The sequence below is a fragment of the Malurus melanocephalus genome, unplaced genomic scaffold (assembly GCF_030028575.1).
Source record: "Malurus melanocephalus ecotype Western Australia unplaced genomic scaffold, MMel_1.1 scaffold_56, whole genome shotgun sequence".
Classification (NCBI taxonomy): domain Eukaryota; kingdom Metazoa; phylum Chordata; class Aves; order Passeriformes; family Maluridae; genus Malurus; species Malurus melanocephalus.
The window spans coordinates 758,818-783,982 of NW_026623288.1; the positions used below are offsets into that span (position 1 = coordinate 758,818).

The 25,165-nt window shown below is 37.5% G+C and overlaps 1 protein-coding gene across 1 annotated transcript; it reads right to left on the reverse strand.

The window, feature by feature from the left end:
* Window positions 1-25,165, reverse strand: CUL4B (cullin 4B). The gene is made up of 20 exons (XM_057365638.1): window positions 23,997-25,165; window positions 21,255-21,370; window positions 16,704-16,807; window positions 15,698-15,767; window positions 15,129-15,202; window positions 13,961-14,123; window positions 13,772-13,861; window positions 13,396-13,478; window positions 12,271-12,338; window positions 11,061-11,179; window positions 10,042-10,234; window positions 8,868-8,972; window positions 8,462-8,572; window positions 7,658-7,743; window positions 7,013-7,120; window positions 6,651-6,764; window positions 5,616-5,721; window positions 5,367-5,539; window positions 4,677-4,829; window positions 1-3,551 (listed from the first exon to the last, which is right to left on the reverse strand). Exons 1-20 carry the CDS (start codon window positions 24,523-24,525, stop codon window positions 3,456-3,458), a joined length of 2,661 nt encoding a protein of 886 aa, XP_057221621.1. The 5' UTR covers window positions 24,526-25,165; the 3' UTR covers window positions 1-3,455.

Here is a 25,165-nt window from a genome sequence, read left to right on the forward strand (position 1 = left end):
TTTATCAACACAAAACTGTTTAATATTTATTAAATGACACAAAATACCTAGATAACAGACTCACTCTCTGAAAGGACATGTATTTACATTATTTACCAACTTAAGAAAGACTCTCTGTACCCATATCAGACTTATGAAACATAAAAAAGGTTTTGCTGCTTTTTGCATCGAAGGATGCAACGGTGATACATGCCCTGTTTGCAAGTCTGCATAAACTATAAGTTTTTGATGCAGTGAAAAAGCACAATTTTGTATTCTGGTAGCTGAGGGAAGAGGCTTTGAAAAGTAACAGGGTTAGTTTTTCCCCCCACTCCAGACACACTCTCAAGACTGTTATACAAAAAGTATATTACATTTTTGAATGCTGCTGTACTCTTACAATTTTAGTGTAACATTTCAAAGAAAATGTTCTTCCTACTATATGAGAGCACTAAAAAAAAAGTGGTAATTGAACATTTTTTTAGATGCACTTTTTTTTTTTTGTTTTAAAAGAAAGCATTAGGGCAAATGATATGTCTATGAAAAAATGAAAAGCTGACCAAAAAAGAAAAGCTGAGACCAAAATATGAAGAACAGCTAAAGCAACTTAACAATTTGCTAGGGTTTGTTTTTTTTTTTTTATTAACTATTTACTTTGGCACCTTTGTGTAAACTATAGAACAAAACAACGTTTACAACACATTTGCAATTACAGCATTTAAACAAAATGGTCACTTTTGAAACCAGCCAAGACAAAAAAATAGTCCATTTATGGGTATAAAGATTAAAAAACCTAAAATATATATTTCTAAGAATAAACTGCAATTTCTTATGAACAAGGTGCTATAAACTGCATGCAAGAGTCAAGATTAAAAATGTGTGGCCAAACAGACAAGCTGTGTTCTAGCCAGATGAGTTGTGGTCCAAGCCCACTTCAGTTTTTTCTTACAGAGATATATATGGCTCAATAGGCAGGCACATGATCCCAGCAAGAATCTGCGGAGTTGTACAACGACAAATCTTGGCTGCAGCTTTGTCATTAACCAGGAATGAGCGAGACCTTAGCAGAAGAGATGAACAAGTTCTTGGGGAAAACCCATGAAGCTACAAGGAGAAACCTTCTCCCCTCCCCTCGCTTACCCCTCTCCCGGCCTAGCCAGGGTTCTCAAAGTCCATTCTTTGGGTTGCTTTAACTGGATTGCGCTTAGGGTCTGCCTCGGATCGTGAGTTCTGATGAGATTTGAGGACATTTTCTGCATAATATGTTCTGCATTTAAGTTACTGAAATAGATGGGATAAAAATGAAAGAAACCTACAGACCTCTGCAGTTTGTTTGACTGAATGTGACACTTGTGCAATGCGGGAGGGTTTTACCACAACAGGTATTCACACATGTGGTGGTGTTAGATTTGTATGCTACAACAGACTGAATGGAACCTGCTCAATACATCAGCTCCTGTCTCCCAAAGAGTTAAGTCTTATGCTTCTTCTCCAATTCTCTTTAAAAGGAATCTTTTATTGGCTGAAGATACAAAACACATACAAGAAAAAGGAACATTGAATGCAAAACACAGTTTTGTTTCTTTTTTTTATGGTGGGGAGCATTCTTTCCTCCCCAGCGGATCTGTATTGGAACTAACACTTGAAGAGTTGCAGGAGCAGTCTTCAAATTTCACACCACGTAACTCTACTGTCAGTATGTGTCTCACTGAGGCAGGGGTGGTCCTGGATGTCTACCAGTGGTTATGCTGCCATAGTGTCAAGGGACAAAGCAGATTTTCTGCAGATCACAAAGAGCTGTATGACAGTTGAGGGTGATTGCAAATAATTTAGCAAGAGAAAAAAACSCCATATTTGCTTCATCTGTCAGCTGAGGACTGCATATAAAAGAGCTTGAGAGAAAACACATTTGGAGAATATATGGAATTAAACAGTAGATTAAAAAAAAAGCACTAAGGATGGGATGTGTCAGATAGAAAACGCACACACACTCTCACACATGCGCACCCCTGAATGTGGGATCACAGTGATAGAAGTTATAGGTCATAGAGAGCTAAGTTACACTGCCATTAAACAAAAGTAACAYCTTGCTTTCAAGAGATATCTGGTATTCCCCAGGACTATCAGTGCCTGAAAGAGGATGAGGTTTTTCATTGTGCTCTGCAAYACAGCTGATCATAGGTCTAAAGCCTGGCTGGGTAAGGAAGAACTGGTACGTGGAGGAGTTCCTTTTCTGCTGACACCTTTTTTCCACATATTCCTGGCACATGCTGCTATAAGCATTAAAAAATGTATTTTGTTGAAACAAAGCTCTACATTCAAGTGACTTACTCTCCCATGTCTTATAAAGATGCAAAGAATGCTCTCTGGTCATCTAAGAAAATATATTTTAGATGCCTTGTAGCAATACTTAACTTACTATATGAGAGGTAGGCTTCTGGGTTCTAGGAGGCCTGCTAGGCTCTAGGGCTGAGTTCTTAAAGCTTTAAGTTAAAGCAATCCAAAGCAGGGCAGTCTTAGAGCCGCCCTGTCTAAACCTTGAGGTTAGTTCAAGTTTAGAATGTTGCAAAGCAAAACAAGTATTAAAATCCATTTGCAATTTTTGTTCTTACAGCTTTACCACAGTAACAGTGTGGCTTTTCATCTGTAAATAGGTTCTCTTTATTCTAGAGTATTGCTGCCAAGAGGTGAAGGCCTCCTACCCATAACTAGTAAAAACTGTCACTTCTTCCATTATGGCTGTTTTATGTTTAAAATTCCCAAAGGTGAACACCAAGTCTCACAGGCAAGCCATATAAATCTAATCTGAACTTGTTTTGTTGTAGCAGTTATTTAAGAATGGTGTTTGTATATACAGTATATATGCCCACACTGCAAACTTTATACATTGTTTTATATTGGTACCATTTTGTCTTAATTGCAACCAAGAATAATTTCCATCAGATCACCAAGAAGCATAGCTTGGCTTATTCCCCATTTTCCCTCCTCCAAMGAGAAAAAATTCCAAGTGTGGGCATCAACCAAACCAATGGTATGTATAACTGAAACGCATTCTGTACAGTAAATTAAAAGTTTGCATGCAGTTTAAGCATTTTAAAGGCTATTTTCTTATATTAATTAACCTTCTGTTTCCATTTAAAGATGTGAAAGATATCTGTCATATATCAAGGGACTCCTCTTCAGACCCAGAGACAAATGGAATCACAAAGACCAGGTACTTTCTTTCAGCTTTCTGCACATCTTACTAAATAACATGCAAAGAGTTCAACAGCATTCTTCTTAAAATGTAAATAGTACTCTTTAAATGGGCATGTTAACCACTGAAAGAAGTCCACTCTACTATACTTTTCCATTACACTGCTTTCATTCAATCATCGGTAGTATAAAAAGTCAATTAACAGGATCAACAGGCTAGTTTATCCACTGGCAACTGTGTAGGACACCAAGTGTGCAGTAAAACAAAGGCCAACATATGTTTATGCAATATAGTTGTACTGATTTGGATTTTCTTTATCTCTTTCCATGTAGTCYCTGTCAATTAAGGATTCTATTCTCTTCTTAAGGTCAGCAGGCTGTAAAATAAAACACATGTCAGCATTATTACTTTGCAGWCAATGYTTCTTGGTTCTTTCTTTCTACTTGAGCCAAGTATTTATACTGTTTAAGTTGACTGARGAAACAGAAATCACAGCTAAAAAAATCCTTTAAAGTATCAGAGCTTCTAAAGTCTGCAATGTGTAACTACTGGAAGAGAAAGTTACAAAATTAGCTCATCACCTGCAGCTAAACAGACTTTTTACAGAAAGGAAAGATATTTGCTGCTGTTTGAACTGAACTCTAAAGTACTGCAGTTTGTGCATCATGTACCRAAGTGTTTCTATTTCTGACTTTTGGCCAGTAAAAGATGGTCCAAGTTTCATTTCCTCTTGAAGCAAATATGTTTTGCAACAGTTTGGGTGCCCTGTGATTTTGAAAGGTGAAGAACTTTAAAAAAAAATGCCTCATGATAAAGCATGAGGAACATTACTTAAATCATCTGCTATAATCCTACAAAACCCAACTGCAGTTTATGCAATACTTACAAGACTGCAGGAGCTCAACATGGTAATAAAATGGAATAAGATAGGAGGACCTTTTACTTTACATTTCCATTGATAGAAAGAACTGTATATTTGAATTCCAACAATGCACCATTGTCTGTTTGAAAACCCATTTCCATTTCTACACAATAAGCCAGTCACTTTATATCGCAGCTGTGGGCTACTTCTGCTTTGAGACATTCACCTGTATTTTTTTCATTCCTATATATGTGTTTATATATTAACCGGTATAATCTGTCKAAACCACTGTACATAAAAAGTATCAACCAAGTTAAGAATGTAATGCAGAACTGGTTTTGAGATCTGAAGCATTTTCTCCTTGTGCCCAAGAATGCCTTGCCAGAACACTGCAGAGGAACAGCAGCATATGAGGAGAGCCAGGTGCTTCCTTGATGCTAACAAACACCAGGGCTGAAATCCTTTGGAAATATGTTTCAGTAGCAACTGGCACTTCAAAAATTCCTGAAAGTGACTATTTGCCCTTTCCAATACTAAAAAGATGCATATTTCAGACAGAAGCACCATTTAACTGAGGGCATGCCAGGGAAGATAAAAAGATCTAATAAAGTTTTCAAAGTAGAAAAATCAGTATTTCACCTTGACTGGGAATTTCAGCTGGTTGTAGACCTCTGACACGAGCAGGTTGTGACTCAGCGTCTTGCGCATCTTCATGATCCGCACAATGGCGGCATCAATCTGGTACTGCCGGTCCTGGAACACTCTCTCTGTAGTGCTTGCCTGTTCCTCCACCTGAAGGATCCATTCAGAAAAGTTTTAATGAGACTACCAGCACTGTCAAAACAATTCTTTCTATCTCTAAGACAATTCTCAGTGTAAGACAGTGAAATGCCTGTTGTCAAATATGYGACATAAAGCCTTTACAAATACAAAGACTGATTGTCTATTAAAAAACCCACTTGTACAAGGAATTAAAATCTTTTGCAAAGGTTTTACATTGGATGGCTGTCACAGAAACAAGTCCATCCACAGTGAACTTTCCATTTTCACAAACAGTCAGTTAAGCTCCACAGAAAGATAAAGGACAAGAAGAGCATTCCCTAATTGGAACTTCTCTTAACCTTACTTAGAGACATCCAGCATCACTGCTGTCTTAGTACAGAGGMACACAAATCACCACTGTATGTGCTGTCATCCAAATTACATGTGTAACTTTGACAGAAATACCAGTATGTATGTGATAACCAGGAGGAAAAGAGCTTGTAAATGGGCAGGCAACAAGGTTCTTAACCCAAGGATCGAAACCCAAGAGGATTAAAAAAAATATACCGTTTCTTTCATCTGAATTTGGTTGATTTTTATCCTGAAGAGTTTATGTCTGAAATCATCATTACATGTGAATTTATCACCATCTTCCACATCTTTGCCTTTGGGGCTTTTAGTCAGTACTCTGGCTTTGCCACAAGCCAGAGATTGAAGTGTCCTTCTCAGCTCTCCATCCTCTAAAGCAGAAACAAGTTGTTTAGGTTTTTTTTTAGTAAGAACACTTGGAAGTACTCGGTTGTTTTTAATACCAACCTATCCCAGTGGCTTGTTTTATCTCCTCTAAACTGAACTCCTCTCCTTCATTAAACATAAGCAGCACCAGTGTCTGGAACAAGGAGACCTGAAGTTCTTTTTTGCCCTGTCACAAAGGAAATAAACAGATATCACCTGGCTGGTTTTTKGGAGGATGGAGGGGAAGAGATAAGGGGAGCATGAGAAATATGTCAGTTTTGCATGCCAATTATTTAAAAAAGAGGATGTTATTCTATTTTATAGAAGTTACTGGTCACCTGTGTTTACTATGCAATGCAGCACCAGCTTGAGGCCACAAGGCTGGACTTCTCTATCCAGTGACAAAACTCACCCAAGCTATTCATCAGATTACTTCAGACAAATCTCAAAGCACTGAGTCCTTAAAATTACAATTTGAAGGACCTTTAACTCAAAGTCTTACACAAACACTAGCTTAAGGAACATAGTATAATGAACACAGTATAACAAACTATAGAATCCTTGAAACAATCAAGTTTCATAATACTTGATTTACCATTAACATTTTTCTGAAAAATAGAAGTGGTAAACACTCCTACTTAATGAGGAAATTTTTGTGTCCATGAAGAAARGCTGAAGGGGAATAATTGGAAACCCTTTAAAAACAGCTGTGTTTCTCTACTATCCAGAATTTGTGTTTATTTCAGTAATGAAAAGCTTACTGTAAAGATACTTAATGCAGTAAGATGAAGGAAGGCCATCAAAGAAACAGGGCCCCTTTTTTTTTCTCCCCACTATGAAACAAGGGTCATTTTTAATCTGGAGCTAAACCCACTGGATATGCTCCCCATCAGGCTTTTCTTTCCCCACCAATACAGAAACTGGGTGCATGTTCCTAGACCTTAACAGATCTGTTTCAAAAACTACCAACTCTGTAAATGATAGCAAGAGGTAAAAATTGAAAAAAACTGTAGAGTTTTCCAGCATGGCACAAAAAAGCTTCCCCATATATCCCTAAGGTACAAGCCAGACTTGGAATCAACAAAGTAACACGAGTAAGAGAAACAATAGACTCACCTCTTTAAATTCTGCTTTTAGTACACAGTGTCCTAGTGTTGACTGCCATTGAAGTTTCCTACCACTGTGTTTTCCTAAATAAAAGGTCTTGAAAATCTCCTGCAGTTTTACCATCTAAAGAAAGAAAAATCCCAAAACACTAAAACACCATTTCTACTTTAAAAGCATCCTTCCCTCCTCCACAATTAATTAAGCTTTAAATCAAGGCTTAGAATAATGAAAGGAAATACAAGAAAACAAATTTCATTTTAAAAAGACAGTTCYGCATTTCTTTCCTTGTGCATATTTCAAACCAAGTGTCAGTGGATCCCAAGATGCAATTCTGACAGGCCAATACTTGTATAACCCCTGATGTTCATTACCTCTGGGGGCAGGTGGACCTCCATAGGCACGTAGGTTGGCCAATAACCCATAGTCAGAATATTCACTGTTAGTTCAATGTTGCCAGGGACATTCTGATTTTGCATATACTGCAAAGAGAAACAAAATAAATTGAAATAGAGYTATGTTTAATAAACATATCTCAGGTAGAACTGAAAAGTTAGGACACGCATTGCATGAGCAGAAAAGACAAGTGACCTCATGATGTGTTTGCCATAGAAATTGCAAGTTACATACAAGAAAATTAAGATAAGAAAAAGCACTTTTCTAAAATTCTAAAGGTACTGCCATACAGGAAGAAAACAGCAAAAGTAGTGTTTTAGCAGACTGAGGTGAAGATCTAATTATGTGTGAATGAAGGAAAGAATGAGTTGTTTTAATCAAAATATTACAGAATCACCAGAACTAAATATGCAAAAGCTTCCAAGGCATCAGAATATAAGGGTGTTAAAAATGTTCCAGAGCTGGTGTTACAATATTGTGTAAGTTTGCAATTCTCTTATCACTGCAGGTGATGTCCTGTTWGAAGAAGCTTATCTCAGGTTTTTTGCTGTATTGCCCAGGAAACCCCTCAATGAATTAAGCAAAATTTTCAAAAGCACAGACAACAGGCTTTCCCTCAGTACCTGTTTGAATTGTATCATTATATCTTTTGAAAGCTCCATATCTTTAAACATTCCTTCAAGTTTGCTGGTGAAAGCAGCTCCACATTCTATGAAAGAGAAAATGTAAAAATTAGAAATGAATCCTGTTTACTTTTAACAACACAGTTATTCTAAATATTTATCAGAAAATATTTTTAAGCAAGATAACCTATTTCAGCACATTTTCTTACATAAAGACCTGGATTCTAATTAAGGTAGAGAATAAGGTTATAAACAAGAAACAGGAAAATGTTTTAATGGGGAAACTATTTTGCAAGCCAGTTRTTTTTCCATGTGGATCTGACTGTTCCTCCTTGGACTATGGTGACCACTGGTCACTCAGATGGCCATTCTAATCCCTATCAGCTGCCTTASAAACTGTCTGCTGATGGTAGAACAAGATGAAAAAATCTTAATTGTACCAGTCAAGGGCTCCATCCAATGAAACAATGAAGACCAGACTAGAGAACCACTAGCTGGAAGTGAGTAACAATTAAAGCCATCCCTATGTTCTCTGAGCACATCACTGATTTACTCAGCAGGGAACCTCAATTCTATCCCACAGGCCAAGATACACTTTGCACTTCAGGCTCCTGGGGTTTGGCTTTTCCTGTTATAATTACAAAACTAAMAGCAAATGAATCTCCTCAAAACCCACCAGTCATTCAAGACTTGCACAGGAGGCTTTTGCTCTCATGGAAAGAGGAAATACCAACAGAGCKTTTGGGAAGGCCTTTTAAAAGAACTACTTTTAAAAGAAAGCTGATAGAAATGATAGATATTTACCATGTTTGAGTTTGGAAAGCATAGATTTTTCAGCATCTACTGATGCACTCTTCCCAACTAATAGTCTCTTTGCTAGATCTTTTTTATAAAAGGCCTCAAAGACATCTTTTCCTGTAAGAGATGAGATTTGAAAGTGATCACAATCACTGTTGGTTTAAAACAAACATTACCTACAAGAGGTTCAATTCAAACCTMAGGAAAGCAAAAAGAGCCTTCATATGAAGTTTTCCACAGGTTCTGTTATTTGAGATTTGACAGGCAAAGTAGTTAAGCATCACTACACCAAAACCACATCCACCAAGAATGAACACCTGAAAATGCAGACAGACTGCAAAAATAATTTCAAGGTACCTTTTTGTTACTCGTTAACCAACTGCATCCCCACAAAGAAAACCCAAATACTTACCATATATGAATCTAAATATGATCATAATTTTATCCAGCATTTTTTCAAGTTCTTCATCAGTAGCTTCTTTGTTGCCTGCACGAAGCTTTGAGTCTACATATTTAGCTAAAAGAGTGTTGGAGAATAAAGTTCAGCACATGCTTAATGTCACAATGAAACAAAAATTTCTAAATCTAATATTATGAAATCTTGAAAATAGAAAGAATCCTGAAATCACTTTCTATCAGCTTCATTATAGTTAACTTGATACATTTTCATAGAGGCTATAAAGTTATGATGAAAACATTATAGCATAGTATCTTTTTACAGATAAGCAATTACAGCATCTTAACTTAATTTGCACACAATGTTAAAATAATTTTGCCTAAACAAAAAGTATCTTGGTTTATCTTATCATCTCAAAGTAAAGAGTCACTGACTGACRTATCAGTAATAGAAGCAAAAAGATCATAAGAAAAATATGCAAACCAATATTTAAATGTGTTGACTATACTGCTGAATATCTCTAGCAGATTACTAGTTTGTTTTAATTTCTAGTTTCAATCAAACTAGATTGTTTTAATTTCAAATGGTCTGGTAAGCACATTACAGTTAGGGAATTAATACAAAAAAAAAGAGGGCAGAAAGCATCACTCCACAAGCCTAACAGCATAACCAATTRCAGAGCAGGTATTATTCACTGTGTGGGGAAATGATTCCGTAGTGCAGAGCACAGGCTTGTAATGCACAAATCTGTAAATAATGTTCTTTGCAAACCAGAGAGTGCCCCAACACCATGAGAGGTTCAGTGCATCCTCAGCTCTCTCTGCTTTTACATATTAAACCACAGATATCTCTGTAAAGCCCCTAAAAGCTCTGCACACACGTGCTGGTGACACAGTTATGTAAGCTTCTGAAAAAATCTAATTATTAGCAGTATTCTCACACCTGGACACCAGCCAACTACTGGAATGCCCAAATTCTGCACTGCCTGGCCAGTGAAGTGATGAACAGTTTGCTTKTAATGTTTGATGCTACCCTCCCAAACAATTCCCTTGCACCAGATGGTACAGGAAATCCCCAGTTTGATTTGCACTGTGCATGTATTAACACACAATTCCAGCATATCCCATCTGCAAGTGCACCAGCAACTCAGCACCCAAAWTCTCACAGGGAATATACTGAAGAAAAATACCTATGAGTTCAGCTGGCTTATTTGGTCTTTTGTTAATGAATGTTTCAAAGGCTTCTTTCATGGCATTTACAAACTTCTCATTCTTGAGAAAGCAAACATCAATAATATGGTCAACTTTGTCTTTAAAATCAAGGAGTTCTTGGACCATGGTTTTGTCCTTTTCTGGATTAATTACTATGGTGCTACCAAATGCCTGCAAAATAAAACAGATCTTTCAATTAGTCTGAATTATTAATTTAAATGACAATACTTCTAAAACCTTAATTACTTTTRTAATAAATTGTTTCTGGTACTCATATTAGTTCCACTAACACAACAAAAGGAAGAGTATTATCAAGTTTTTATTATATAATCATGCCTAGGCCTTGTATATTGATTCAAACCCAACTGACGAAAAAGTGAACAGATTCAGAATTTCTGTCTAAATAAAGTTTTGCATGATAAAATTAACACACCCTTTTTAATCAGATATATCCTCAGGTTTTACACAGGTAATGCTCCCACTATACTCCGTTTTACTGAACAGTACTCCTGTGCCATTACAAAGCCTTCCTTCACAACAACCATATTTTCTGTGACATTTTCACTCAGAAATAAGATGAATCATCTTAACTGATATTCAAGTGCTCTTTGAACTTCAAGTGGTACAAGTGGTTAAACGATCACTGATTCKCACAGGAAATTTTATCAGGAAGAAGACAAACATTTTGCCATTACCAAAATAACTACTGAAGAAATATAGGTGTCCCCCAAACCTAACTATAAGCAAGATTATAAATTCCAAATTTATTTGAAGTTCAATAATTGAACTGAATGCTCAAAGTGTTTTTCAATAGGGCTTGAACACTTACTATACCTTTCCTGGGAYGTTTCAAAAGCTGTCTATTAAATACAGGTTTATAAGCAAATATCTTCAGTTTTTAGAAAAATTCAATAGTTTACAGAGATGACTCGAGTATCTATGTATAAACCCAACCGATGCAAGAGTGGTATCTGTTCCACATTTCTAGGAACAGTACCTTTATGTATTCAATCCAGTGCTGCAAGAGAACTTGTACTCCACCTCTCACACGACTGAACAACTGATACAGAAGAGACAAGTCTTGAATTCGGTTTTCATCGAGAAGGTGATTTAAACCTGCAAATGTGAGAATTTCAATAGAACTTAAAACCAGAGTAACCCAAAGAAAGCACAACTTATTATTACAGTAGGAGACCTCTTCAAATCAAGTATTTTGTATACAACCATTAGTGGTGGTTTTTTGTTTTTTTAAGTTACCTAATTAAACAGCAAAACACAAAATGGCTGCCTAAACTGGCCGAAACCTTAAAAATTTTCTTACTGCACTAGATTTTATTGCACYTAGGCYACATGTACTTAAAATAACAACTCTYATCACAAYACCTTTGCTTACTTCTGCTTTACTATTCCCTACAGATTTGACAAGTTTGYACTGTACTGAAGTATAGGAAGAGTTCCTTGGCAAGGCAGCTATGCGCCTCAACTCCAGCTGTAAAATAAATTTTACAGATGCTTGACAGCAAGCAGCTTCAAGAATTCTTCACCCTTCACTTTTTAACTTTCTGGAGAAGGTCTGATGCTCCACAGCAAGGTTCTAAGAAGTAGATGGGTAATGATCAATACACCCCTCAATGAAAAATTTGTTACAGATGTGCAGGAAGATGCTCACATATCTGTTCCATTCAGAATTTGGTTACTATGGACTTGACTRTTTTATTATACAACTCTTACTGCACCCATTTCTATTTCCAGATTATCTCTCAGATCAACAGAGGGGCACTTGACTCCACAGAGACAATTGTAGAACTGAAGCAATGTATTCCATAGCTCAAATTATACTACATTTTTAAAACAGCTTTGTATTAGCAGCAAGTACTCAGTATCTCCCTTTTCTGTTACAGCCATAATTCAAAGGSAACTCCTTTCTTTACCTCCAACTCTTCAAAATGCTACTTTACACACTGAACTTGAGTCCCCTATACTAGTTTTCCTTCTGCTTTGCTGTGTATCAGAAGACAGCATAGTGTCTCCTTATCTTCAACACAGAGAATGGTCAGTGCTATTTTGGGAACTGAGGAGCAAAGGGAGTTAAAGAATGCTGCAGCTTTGTCCTCCCCCAGCACCCAAATCCATCGCTTTCTTTCAGCACAGGAAGTGAAAGGCCCAAAGCAGTAATTAGAAACATTTCCATAAAGAAGAAAGATTACCTTTCTGAAGAATGGCTGTTAAATGTTCACCTAGAAGTTGCTTTTCTACAGTAGCAATTAGTGGCTTCCTATAGAAGAAATGTTTAGAATTACTTTTCCTTTTTCCATTACTGACAGTTTTAAATCCTTCTTTTGAGATTATGTTAATTACATTATCATTGGGAGTGCTCTAATTATCTGTGGCCAAGGACCTAAAATGATTCTACACATATTCATCCTTTTTCCTCTCCAGTAAACACTCTTTTTTTTCTGTTTGCTGACTGATGATTTTAATTCACACAATAAGYCTGTTGTTCATGACCTGTAGGCAGCTGGACAATGATTCCATCGTGAAGAAGTTAGGGAGAATTCATCAAATAATATGCCTAGTCCTGTGTTGTGGRAGGAGATTCATGTCTTGGGAGACAAACCAGGAAAAATAAAAACAGACCTCAAGTTAAGAGRTATTAAAACAAAAAAGGGAATTGGCCACTAATACTGGCATGGAAGAAGGAAGCCACTAAACAAGCTAAATGTTTTTAACAGCTGAGGGACGAAGGAAATCAAAACGTATGACAGTAGCAATGAAACACCTCTCTCTCAGAAAGGTTTTGGTATTAGTGACCTACATTTTCTCTCAGACACAACAGCTGTAGCTGTAGCTTTATGTTAGGTGACCTCCACTTGACTGTTTTTGAGGGAATCCTGCCTCTAAGTAGAAAAGACTGAAGAATGATATTATTCAATAATTTCCCAATTATTGAATATATATGCAAATATTTTCTGTAAATATTCAGAGGCTTTATCTTTAGAATTTTCTATGCTGAGTYTTATATTTTTCAGGTAGGACAACAGCTAATTAATTTCATTTCAGCAGGATAGAGACATTTGGGCTGGGAGTGGCAGCCTATTTTCCTTCAAGCAAATACTTAACAACATTTATGCCAAACTAACTAGTGACTTAGAAGAAAAGGCTATTAGCTGTGTGAGCCAAGACAGTGTTTCATTGTAAACATGGAACTGTGGGAAGTGAAAAGCATTTAACSGTCAGTCAATAACGGAAATAAATTGCAGCTACTTAAATGGCCCTCACCAGAAGAGGAGCCAAACAGCTCACAGCACYAGGCAAAGAGAGATTGCACTTACTGTGTGCTCTGATCTAAATAAGTGATTATTCTGTCTGCTTCTTCTTCCAAGCGCTTGTTGACATGGTGAAGATATTCTGGAACCTGAAAATGCCAGAGTGGTTTTGTATGTTTAAAAAAAAAAAGCAAACCAAAAAAAAACCAAGAAGGGAAAAAAGAGACAGTACTGGTCTGACAGCAGCAGCAGCTCCAGTTTTAAGCAGAAATCATTAACACTGTGACTGAACGCAATTGCACGTGCATTTCCTTTCTCAGAGTACTATAAAACAAAGGTCACATTATTGCCTTGAACACTGGCTAAGGCAGTAGAATATTTCCACTCCCCAACACATGCTTTGACATTAGGCACAACAAAYACTGTTAAACATTCAAAATACCTCTCGCTCCTGCATAAGCCTCTGTCCCTCTGCTGCATACAGGCGATTAGTCTCTTCCAAGAATCTATGTTCGAAWGAGTCCTGATAAATCTGGGGAAACAACATGACAGCAATCCAGGGTAAAGCATACTGAGTACTAAGAAAGAATTTGAGTATTTGGTGGTTTAAAGGTGAGACAAGTTCACTCACCTGCAAGTCAGAAAGCATGCTCAGAAGGCTTCGCAGTAAACTCCTATCAATAGCCTCTCCATTTCTTTCCCTCTCGATCAGCAGAAGAATACCATCAATAGTTTTGTTCTGAACCTTCTGATCACTGATTATATGAGTTCTGAACAATTCTAGCCCCATATCCCTAAAATGAAAACAAAGGCTGCTCAATAAATTTTTTAAGAATAAACCTCAGAGATCTGTATTATTTAAACATGATCTAGATCTAATAGAGGCCAATACCAGCATTCYTCCAATTCCTCATTCCTCTGCCTCCATATCATTCAAGATGAACAAATACATAAACACTAAAATAAACCATGACACTGCACCAACAGGAAGCTACAGATTTTAAACACCAATGCATAATACTTTTTCCTAAATAATCCTGTAACTTTTGCAACATCTTTATTTTTCAGTTGGTTGACAGGATGTTCGAACACCAGCCTTCACAAGAAACTTAACATATCACTCTAAGTTCAAGTTCCATGGTTATGTTGTTCTTGGACAATATTTCTTTTTGTCCACTACTTACTTATCTCTAATTCTTAGGCAGGGCTTAAATGAACTCATTGATGTGAAAGACAAGGATCTCTGCTTTGGCCATCCCAGTTAAAGCCATCCATGAATTTGAAACTATGGGTATGGTCACTCTTAGGCAAAGTCAGGCCCTCCATTAATCTCTCRCAAAATAATTCAGATGGTGGCAAAGGCATGGTAGGGCATATACTAATTATTGATAATACAGGGACAGAAGTAGAAGTTCAAAAGAGAGTAACCTGCCTTTATTTTAAGCAGCTCTTTCCTTCAAAGKACTTAGAAAACTTGAAATACTATGCATGCTAAAGGCAGTTATGGGGCACYCCAAACCCTTGCACTTCAGTTGTTGACCAGATCCTTTCCCTTAACTGTGCAAACTGGAGGCTGATAGCCAATTCACTGAGATTTGGAATCAGCCCTACTCTAGAACAATCCTATAATTTGTAGCAAATAAACTAAAAGTCTCCCTTTCCAACATGCAGGTATGCACTCACCATGTAATTTACATGTCACTATAAGGTTTATTTTAAAAAAATCCACCTGAAAATCAGCAAGATATAAGCAATAGTTGAAATGCACCCCCAAATAATTTTATTCTTTATGCCCTTACCAAATAGATGGCAGCATTGAATTCTGCAGTACGTAAGTTCGATCCAAGAACAAAAAGATACTCCTAATCATAATCTGTCACAAGAAGGAATAAAACAGCCACAATCATTTCATTCTTAAAACTGAAGAGAAACACCAATTACACTCAAAAACAACAACAACAAATCCCACCAATGGATTTCAGGCAGTGCTTTCTTAGACACTGCTGATTTATTTAACATCTTCTGCCAATCCCAAGGTGATCAATGTSACTCTTTGCATATTTCTGTGTTGCATTACAATTTGTGTGTAATGGAACAGCTGCTTTAAAAATAGGTATAAAGGAAAAAGGTTTGCATAAAACTGACAGTGAGGAGCTGAMTGTGTGTGTGTCCAAGATCAGACCCATATGCCACGAAAAACACTACAGACAAGTATTTTCAAGCCTTGGATTTCTAGCAAACTAGATACAGCTGTATACCATAAAGAAACCTTACACAAATTTAAGACATTTCAGAGGTTTGAAAATGAACAAAGTTAAGCAAAACAGGCTGAAAAAGCAACTGATTTTCTTTAAAAAGATAAACTTACCATTTGTCTGCAGTGATCTTGCCAACATTTGTCTATTTTCTTTAGAAAAAGAACACTATCCAATGAATCCATGAAGAAATCATTAAGAAAATCATCATTAATAAGTAGTGTTAGCAATGTAATGAACCAACTTTATTATATTTTTTAAAAGACTTTAACAGAGAGCACAACAAAGTTACCTGCTCTCAGAAACAACCAGTTAACTTCTTGCAACATATTTATTTTTATTTTTTATAATGAGAGTCCTTGGGTTAATAATGAGAAATCAAAATTATCTGGACAAATTAAAAAAACTCATCTAAATACTTCCAAATGTTTTGTTTAATCCCCCACCCTTGGGGAATGGAACAAACATACATATCCCCACATCTCAAAAATCAACAATACCTAATACATGAAAGAGCTCACCATTACACAGGCACTGTAATTTCAGCTCTTYAAAAGAGTTAACCTTATGAAACAAATTTTGTCCTTGAAATTTATCTCTTCTTCAGCTCACTGCATAGTTCTGGTACTAATAAATAYCCACTTAACAGGATCTCAACCTGATGCAACAGCAAACTTTTGAAAGGAAAACATTTTGCTCCTCAGAATCTGACATGTTGCCAGACCACCAGTGCTTTTCCAAAAAACTCCAACAACTACTTGTTGGAAGACACTTCAGTTTATCTAAGTTTGGCAAGTTCAATATAAAAAAATCCTGACATGATACAGCCAATAAAGGCTTTTTAAGCTTTCCTGCAAATTTAACATGAGCTTCTATAAGATGYCAAAGTTTTGTCCCAAATACCAGCGAAACTTTCTCTGAAACTTTCCAATTGTTACAGACAAAAAGAAATGAGTGGTGTTCTCCTAGGTGCMACAAAGAAATGGAAGCAAAACCAGATATGCAAAGCCTAGGAATTCAGGTTACCATGGTCTAATATCATGAATTGGTCAAAGAAMTCCATCACCATATTCTTGCAGGTAAAAGAATTTTGGCTTGTTAACAGCTAAAAAAGGATATTCTCTGAATTGGTGAATTTGTGCTTTAATGTGGTCTTCACAGATCTGCCTCAATTGTTTGTACAAATTTGCAGAGATCTTGTAGGAGCAGAGATTTTCAACAGCCTGAAGAGAAAGAGAAACAGATACTGAAAAATCTTGCCATATTCTTTTATGTGGTTTTACAAGAATGGGGGACATCCCCATCCCAAACAAGAATTCTGCTGCTCACAGATTTTAACGTAGGTAACTGTGACATGCAGAACACCAGAGACAGACATGGCACTGTAACAGCAACAGGAGACAAAGGCAGGCCATGCCCTGAACTGCTCACAGATTATCAATTCCAGCTGCAGGTTCGATCTCTCACACAGARCTGCAGGACTGACATCTCTAAGACYAAGGATGGTACTTTAAAATGTTCCATCAGCTTGCTGGGCTTCATACCTAAAGCAGCCACTTAAGGTCTTAATTTTATTAACTTTCATGCTCTCCAAATCACACTGATGAGTGAAAGAGAATTGCCAGCTTAATTTTTTTTTTGCAGTCCTGTTCTTGATTAAGCTTCCCTCATCCCCAAAAGTACATGTATGTATTTTATCTGTCTTATCTATCCATCCACCAACCCCATGCCTGAATAASTTTAATTATAATCCTGAATATTAATAAGCAAGAGTACATTACAGCTGTTTACAGTTAACAATCCATGATTTCCAGATCTCATCAAGTAGCAGAAGAATTATTGCTGTGCTCACAGTAAGAAGTGAAAAGAAATTTAATGGAGCCATGTCTTGGAGACTGATCAAGCACACAATAATTTGAAAGTCCATTAGTGGATCTCAAGATTTCCAAAACTCATACCCATTGCCCAGATTTTGAAAGMAATTGAACAACTTTAACTATTTGCAAGCTGGTGAAAGACACAGTAAGTGCTTATTCTGTAAAACACCTGCAGAAGCTAGAGRAGAGGCATTTATGATTTTCAATCAATGCTTCTTGCTATTACTGACTTACTGGAAAAGACTTCAGTTGCTAGTACAACCAACTCCTTGGGAAAAAAAAACTGGAAGGCAAAGTTTGTCCCCCAGCACCTGCAGACAACCATTGGAGGCTCTGCATAGCTTGGAAGTGCAGAGAGCAGATCTATGCCATTACACTGAAATTCCCCCAGAACAYTTCCCAACGGTCCAAATAGAAGCAGACTGCGAGCCGTCACCACTAAAAGCACAACAATAATCAAAACAGCTAAACAAGAGTTCCTTGGTTCAACCCAGGATATCAACAGGGATCATTCTGAGTGCAACTGCACTACATCTAACACTGGCTCTAGCACATAGAGGAGTTAAAAAAAAGCCAACCAAACACAAACCAAACCTCCATGAAAACCAAAACCCCACAGCAAAAGCAATCCACACAACAATAACTGCAAAACCCCCCAAACCTGCATGAGCTTCGTGTCATAAGTAAACAGGCATCACAAGAGAGTGAATGTGCCAATTAAGACTAAAATAGGTCTGAACGAAGACTATAAGGAAAGCCAGAATTATCACCCAAGTATACATATCTTAATATCTGGAAATAGCAACAGGTTTAACTCTTGGCCTAAACATTTGAAAAAAACACCAAATAAATATAACAAAGTGATAGGAAAATGTGTTCTGTAGTTCACTGTTCAGAGCAGGTTATAGGCACTGCTCAGCTCTGTTCTGCTATTGAACAACCAGGTTCAGGCAGCAAACCAGGAAATAACCTGATACTTGATTCAGAWGAACAAAGGGATGGAAAACATGGAGCTTGAAGAGCCTGATTAGAACTTCAGCTAGGGCAATCTTGCTAGGTTTCTCAATTTCTTCTACTTCAGAAAAGCCAACAGAGAGCTGGGAAGGTGACTCTTTTGGATGGAACTTGCCTGTCACCTGCAGAACCACCCTCTGGATTTGACCCACCACCCCAGGACACCAGTAGCTTCTTTCCTGAACTTCTGGTCACCTCATCCGAACTACCACTCCTGTTACAACTGCTGTCTATTAAAGTACTCTAAATCCTTAAAAGAATTAGCCTCGGCACTGTAGATGGACAAATGCACACAATTAAYTTTGAGTGAAACAAGGGCACGTGTACTAATAAACACTACTTTCAGGAAGCGTTCATATAAAGCTGAGGTTTTGCATTTGTCTATCAGAAATTCCAAAGTATTAAACATCTGCTAGGATTAAGTGTTTGCACATAAAGTGCAAAACTTCTCCACCTTCGTTGATAATATGTACAGAAATGCTTTAATTTCGAGAATTTTGCTCATTTTTAAGAGATTAACCCCTGCTGCAATATTATGCTTGGCTTAATTACTGCTGCTTGACGATGTTAATTGTATCTAAAATGTATCAACATTGATATATGTAACAACTTTAGGGCCTGTAGTTCACAAAATTATCTTGTTCTGAATTAGTGGAAAAAGTGTTTCTGCTCATGAATCTGTGCCATGATGAGGGTCAGAAAATGTGAAGAAGAGCCCTATTTCTTTTGTGCAACATACAGGCAGTTTTTTGTGGTTTTGTCTGGTTTTTTTTTTTTAACTGCAGTATCCACACCTGGGCCTGTGTGGTGAGGAAAAGGAAAAAGAAATGAACACAGCTCTGATGACAGAAAATCAGAACTTTCCTGAAGTACTTAACTCTGATTGATTTTAGAAAAAAACTATGTATCAGGTACYAAAGATCTAAATTTCTACTTTCAGCTACTAATCTAAGGAAAATWATTGTATGAAATAAGCTTTCAATTCTGTAGCACTTGAGCTATTCAAAGATGGGAATAATTTTGCTTGCTGAGGAGGAACAAAGCAAGTATGAAGCTTGAGTCCCGCAAAGAAATAAAGCTTCAAAATGTTTGCCCAGTGAGATTTTTCCAACACAGATGAGTTAAACTAAATTSAAGAAGTTTAACTCCATTAAAAAAAGAACTATCTTCTTTTGAGGTGTTCAGCAGAACTTTTGCAGACTCTTTTGCAATTCCCCTCTACGTTGGATAATGGTGTCTGCCAAGGCATATTTGGGATCAGATCCATTTACCAAGCAGCTGTTCAGAAATGACATTAGTTTAGTTAGCATCTAAAAACACTAGCGATTCCTATTACTATTTTTAAATCAAAACATTTATTTTTAGATTTATGTAAAAGAAATCAAACTTGATTGCAGTCTATTTCACTGAGAAGTATCTTAGTAACTACCATTGAATCAATGAGATTTTCTTTCAAGTTATTTTTTGTTTTCTGACCACAAGCAACATCAAACTAAGCTTGTGGTGACACTGAGCAGAAMTTTAAGCAACACTATTAAAACACAGGCAAGTATTTCAATAGAACTTTGTATTTTTTAACAATTTTGGATATCCTTTGAGCATTTAACTAACAGTTATTTGCACTGATATTCAGACTAGAGTAATTTACAATACCAGCCAGTACAGTCGACTGTCATTTGCTATCACTTTCACTAAGTTTTGCAAAAATAACAATACTATTCTGACAAACTGTTAGAAAAAGCAGTATTTTTAATTAATTAATTTAACATTATAAAAGATTATARTGATCTTAGGAATGCACTGGACTGAGGAACAGCAATATTTTCCTCCTTAAATCTATCCCTAGGCATTGTACAAATAGGCCTAAAGAGACACTAAAAGGAGATGGTGAGAAGGCTATATACACGCACGGAGGAACAAATTAAACAACTAACCAGGTAATAAAGGCTTTAAAAGTAGAGTAAAAAGTTCAAATGCTTCTTAATACCCAGCTAAAGCAGCACCGTTGCTATGCTGCTAAAACCGCAAGTGACCTTAGTAGGGAAAAGGTGAGCAGGGGGAAATCTGCCCAACACATTCAGCTGAAAAAGCAGAAGTGGAGCTTATAATAAAAAAAAAAAAGCATTAGGAAATGCAGTTCAATCTGATCACTTCCTAAAGTATTTAAGAAAAAACCATCAGAGCTSTTGCTGGCAATAACTTTTGATTCTCAGCTCTTAGAAGAGAGAGAATGCTGCAATGCCCAAAAATGACAATAAAAGAAAAATAACACAATTCATGAAAGAAAAACAGTGTTCTAGATACCTGCAAGAAGGCAATAAAAAGTTTCAGTTTTGAAGTGATTTGTGATACTTGACCATGAACAGATAATTTATTCAGAAAAAAATTGTATTTTAATATCAATAATCTTTTGCTTACCTAAACATCAATACTTTAGGATTCCACGTTTCTCCTTTAGTAGATAAACACCACAACCCCCTAAACATAAAAGGGAATATAGCTCCTTGCCTTATTTAATWCTGATCAACTGTCACAAGGGAAACCATACCCTGGGTTATTTTTGGCAAGTAAAAAAGAAAAAGAGTTCAGTGTAATTTCTTGTGAAATTTTGAMTCATGATTTGCAAAGGGAGAAACTATTTGGTGACACGTTTTTCAATGACAAAAGCAGCTATCAAGCAAAATGTCATATTCTTACCACCATATCAAGCATTTTAAGCACAAAAATCTAAGAACAAAACAAAAATCCCGACCCCATTGCTTTTATTTAAGGCACTTACCTGATAGAGCTCTTCTAAATTGTACTTAATTGAAGTACTGTTCTGGATAGCTTCTACAGCTTCTTTCAGTTTTTGCCAGGTTTCATCTGTGTAGTTTTCAGGCAATTTGGGTTTATCTTTAAGAGAAATTATATAAAGTTTAAGAAAGTATTTAGATAAAGCAGAACCTTTTACAGAAATGAAAAGAACATAGCTTTGAGGGGAAAGAGCTATGGGCTCATGCTCCAGATTTTAATTTATACTTAMGTGAAAAGAAAGCATTTGTGTAAAAGCAGTATCTTATCTACATTTGAAAGAGTAACACATTTTAAAAATGCAGCATTGCTCTTCACACACACGTAGCCCAAATAGTACAGGTGGTTTACAAAAACCACAATCCTGTGCCTGAGCAGCTCAAGAAGGGTTAAAACCAGCAAGAATGATCTACACCTTCATTAGACTCTTTCACTACCAGGACAGCAGAGCCAAAAGTAAGTGAACATAAAAGGGGAGAAAAATGGAYTAAAAGATACAGAGTTGTGTGTATCTCAGTTATTAATTTACTGCTTATTAATTTTGCTCTGTATTAAGTTGGAAAGAACTCCTCAAGAAACMCTCATGGAAACTCTCTAATTATTATACTGGCTTTATGGTCCCAAGGAAAACTTTCCAACTTTAGAGGAATCCATTTATGTCTCTCTTGGGTTTTGGCCAGTGGACATTCGTTAAGAGTTAAGCCTCTTTTAATGTTCAAGCAGCTCCAGCTTCCCAGATGTGACCCTCTCCATTATTTTTTCTGGTTCTTTCTAGACATGCCCCTGCTCTGCAGCACCTTTAGCAAGAATAAAGCACTTACAACATGCTAACATATTCCTCAAGTAACTATTTTAAAATTTCGTTTTCTCATAACTATCTAAAGTGACCATTTTTGTTCTATTAAGCACATTCTCAAATAAGAAAATTTGGGAAGGAAGATGACACGTGCATATTCATGCTACCAACAGGTGAAACTGGCCCAGAGTTTATACTCTATTAAAATTGGCTTTAACACACCTAAATGTAAAAGGCAAACTTTTAAAGCTTTACAATTTCCTCAGAGATAACTACCAGAGAGAAGCAATTATTTTGTTCTTCCAAGCATTCTCCTACAACATTGGCAATAACCCAAAATTAGCTGCATCACATGGATCTAGAGAGACAACTGACTATGGACTTGCCTGTTTTCATGAGCAACTCCTGAGTAKGCTGCTCAGCAGTAAACACCAAGGTCATGGATTTTAGGAAGTTAAATTTAAGTTGCAAAAGATGTTATTGCTATCACACTAAGACAAAGATAATAATCTTATTATTCAGTTTAGCATCTAAGAGTAAATAAAAAGCAAGGCTGTCAGAATCCCAAGACATCCTTAATAAGCAAGTGGTTCAAATACCTATTCGCAAGCAATGATGGTCACAGCACCATGCAAACCATGACATTTAACAGGTATTTTAAATGCGAAAGTTAACTTCCCTTAAAGATAACAGTGCACAAGCAACTGAACAGCAGCCTATGATGCATCATAGGTTTGTATTTTAAAATAATCAGTCAAATTAAATGATGATGCTCTGATGAGCGGAGAACATTTTTGAGAATTGGAGCCTTAAAGACTTACAGGTTGGTCAAGAATTCCTGCAAAACATTACAGTAGGTCAAATAAYACTAATCCTTACTTAATGCATTATCTCTACAGAATATTTATGTCAATTGTGTATACAGAAATTAATTTTAATGTTGGAAGTATCTTTTACCTCTCCCCAACCCCAAACACATGAGGAGAAAGAAACAACCCAAGAAAGCGAGGTATTGGACTGCTTTGAAAAACAAGAAGCAGGAAATAAGAAAAGCCCATACTTTCCTCCTCTTTATAGGGAAAAAATGACAGCATTTGAGCTAAGCTTTCTGCCTACACCTATTTGTATTTTTGTTTACTAGAAAATGAAGCAGCATCACACCAGAAAAGTTTAATTTCTCTACTTCACCTTGCTCTCTAGCAACACTACTTGAAAATCTCAAACATGTGTCTTGAGAGAATTTATAAAATAATGTAAACTTGTAAAGCATGAGTAAGCTAACACAGAGAAAAGATACCACAATTAAAAATTACAGCGAGGATATTACAAGGAAAAAACTCTGCAAAAATCTGAACTACCTACTTTCAAGGCAAGTGGGGAAACCAGAAAGGAAATCCACCATAATAGCCTGATAATCACCTTAGTTTCAACATTTGAAACTAAGCACAGGCAGATTATCCTATAAACAGACAACACGGATARAGGCAAGATATGTAGACCCAAGGCCAGTTTAGAAAAACACATCCTGTGCAACTACTTATCATAACCTGGGCTATAATATACAATAAGCCCTGAATCAAGTTAGTAGAAAAGAGGCATCAATGTTTAAAGTTTAAACAAAGGCGATTTACACACTCAGGTATTAAAACCATACACCTAACATACCAATTAAGGCCTTCTCAAAAGACAGAGTAAAGGGAGTCTGAAAAATAATTCCAAGCAGCAAAGTGCAGCTCAGGATGTGTACATGACCAGGCAAGCACACATCAGAAATCATTATTCCCCTTTACATAAGTAGAGAAACGTTCRCCACAGAAAAGCAATTCTTGCAAAACCTGGAGCTATTCGAAAGGAACCGGTTTTCAGGCTGAAAACAAAACACAAAGTCGAGTGTCAGCTCCCCATAGGTTGTGACAAATTATGGCCTGTTACCTTTAAAGTTCTTGATCACTAATTTCTTGGCAGAGCCAGGTTTACTGTTGGCGAAACTGGAAACAGTAGAGGAGGCAGCTTTGGTCAGGCCATTTGCATGGTGCCCCACAGCCACTGACGAAATTAAAAGGCTTTTATTTTTGAGCTGTTGTTGGTGCTGCTGCTGAGAAGAGGCAGCAGGAGAGGAGGAGGAAGAAGACTCTTCAGCCATCTTCACATCGAGTCCAATAAAATCCACGGAGTCCTCAAAGCGCAGCTTCTTCTGGAGGTGATGGTTGGAGGAAGCAACCCCTGAAGAGGAGCACGAAGTGGTGATGACAGTGGAAGATGACGAGGAGGTGTTTTTGGAAGGAGAAGAGGTGCAGGAGGAAATGGAATCAAATTCTTCTTTTTCAGAATTACTGTTGCTGCTGTTATTTAACTTTCTCTTCTTGCAGGAGGAGCTGCTGCTAGTATTACCATCAGTGGCAGGTCTGACCTCCTGGGCTGCAGCTGGGGGGTTGGGGGAAGAGAAACCTGTGGGAAACATGAACACACAGAAGTGAACAGGCTGAGGGGCATCAAATCCTTGTGGTGTGACAAAGAGAGGGAGAGTTTTAGAGTCAGTCTCTGTTTGCTGTTTCTCGAGGGGGGGTCTTTCAACTCCTCCTTCTCATCAGTGGAGTCCTTCCGTATTCCCTCTCCTTCGCGTTCTTCTTTAYCGGAGGAATCACTTTATCTCCTCTTCCCCTTTTCTTTATTACTTTGGTTCTTCTCGCAGTTTGTCTCTGCCTTCCTGCTTTTACTCCTTTCCCAGCGGAGCGTTTCCGTTCCTGCCTCTCGCCACCCACCAGTTCCTTTCAATTCTCCTCTCCAGCAGCAGAATTCCCCACGGCTGCCCGCTCCCCCGGCTTCTCCTTGCGCTACCCTCCTGCTCCGGCCGCCTCGTCTCCGCCGAGAAGCAGCGGGGAGGGCTGAGCGCGGCTCCCTGTCGCCTCGGCTCCAGCCCCCGGCCCCACACGGCCCCGCTGTGCCCCGCGGCCGCTCCGCACGGGCCCCGCTCCCCCCTCTCCGCCTGTGCCCGCGCTCCCTGAGGGGGGACGGCCCGGCCGGGTTGTTATTGTCACTGCACGGCGGAGGGAGCGCAAAAATGGCGGCGCATCCGCCCGCCGTGCATGACGGGGCGCGGC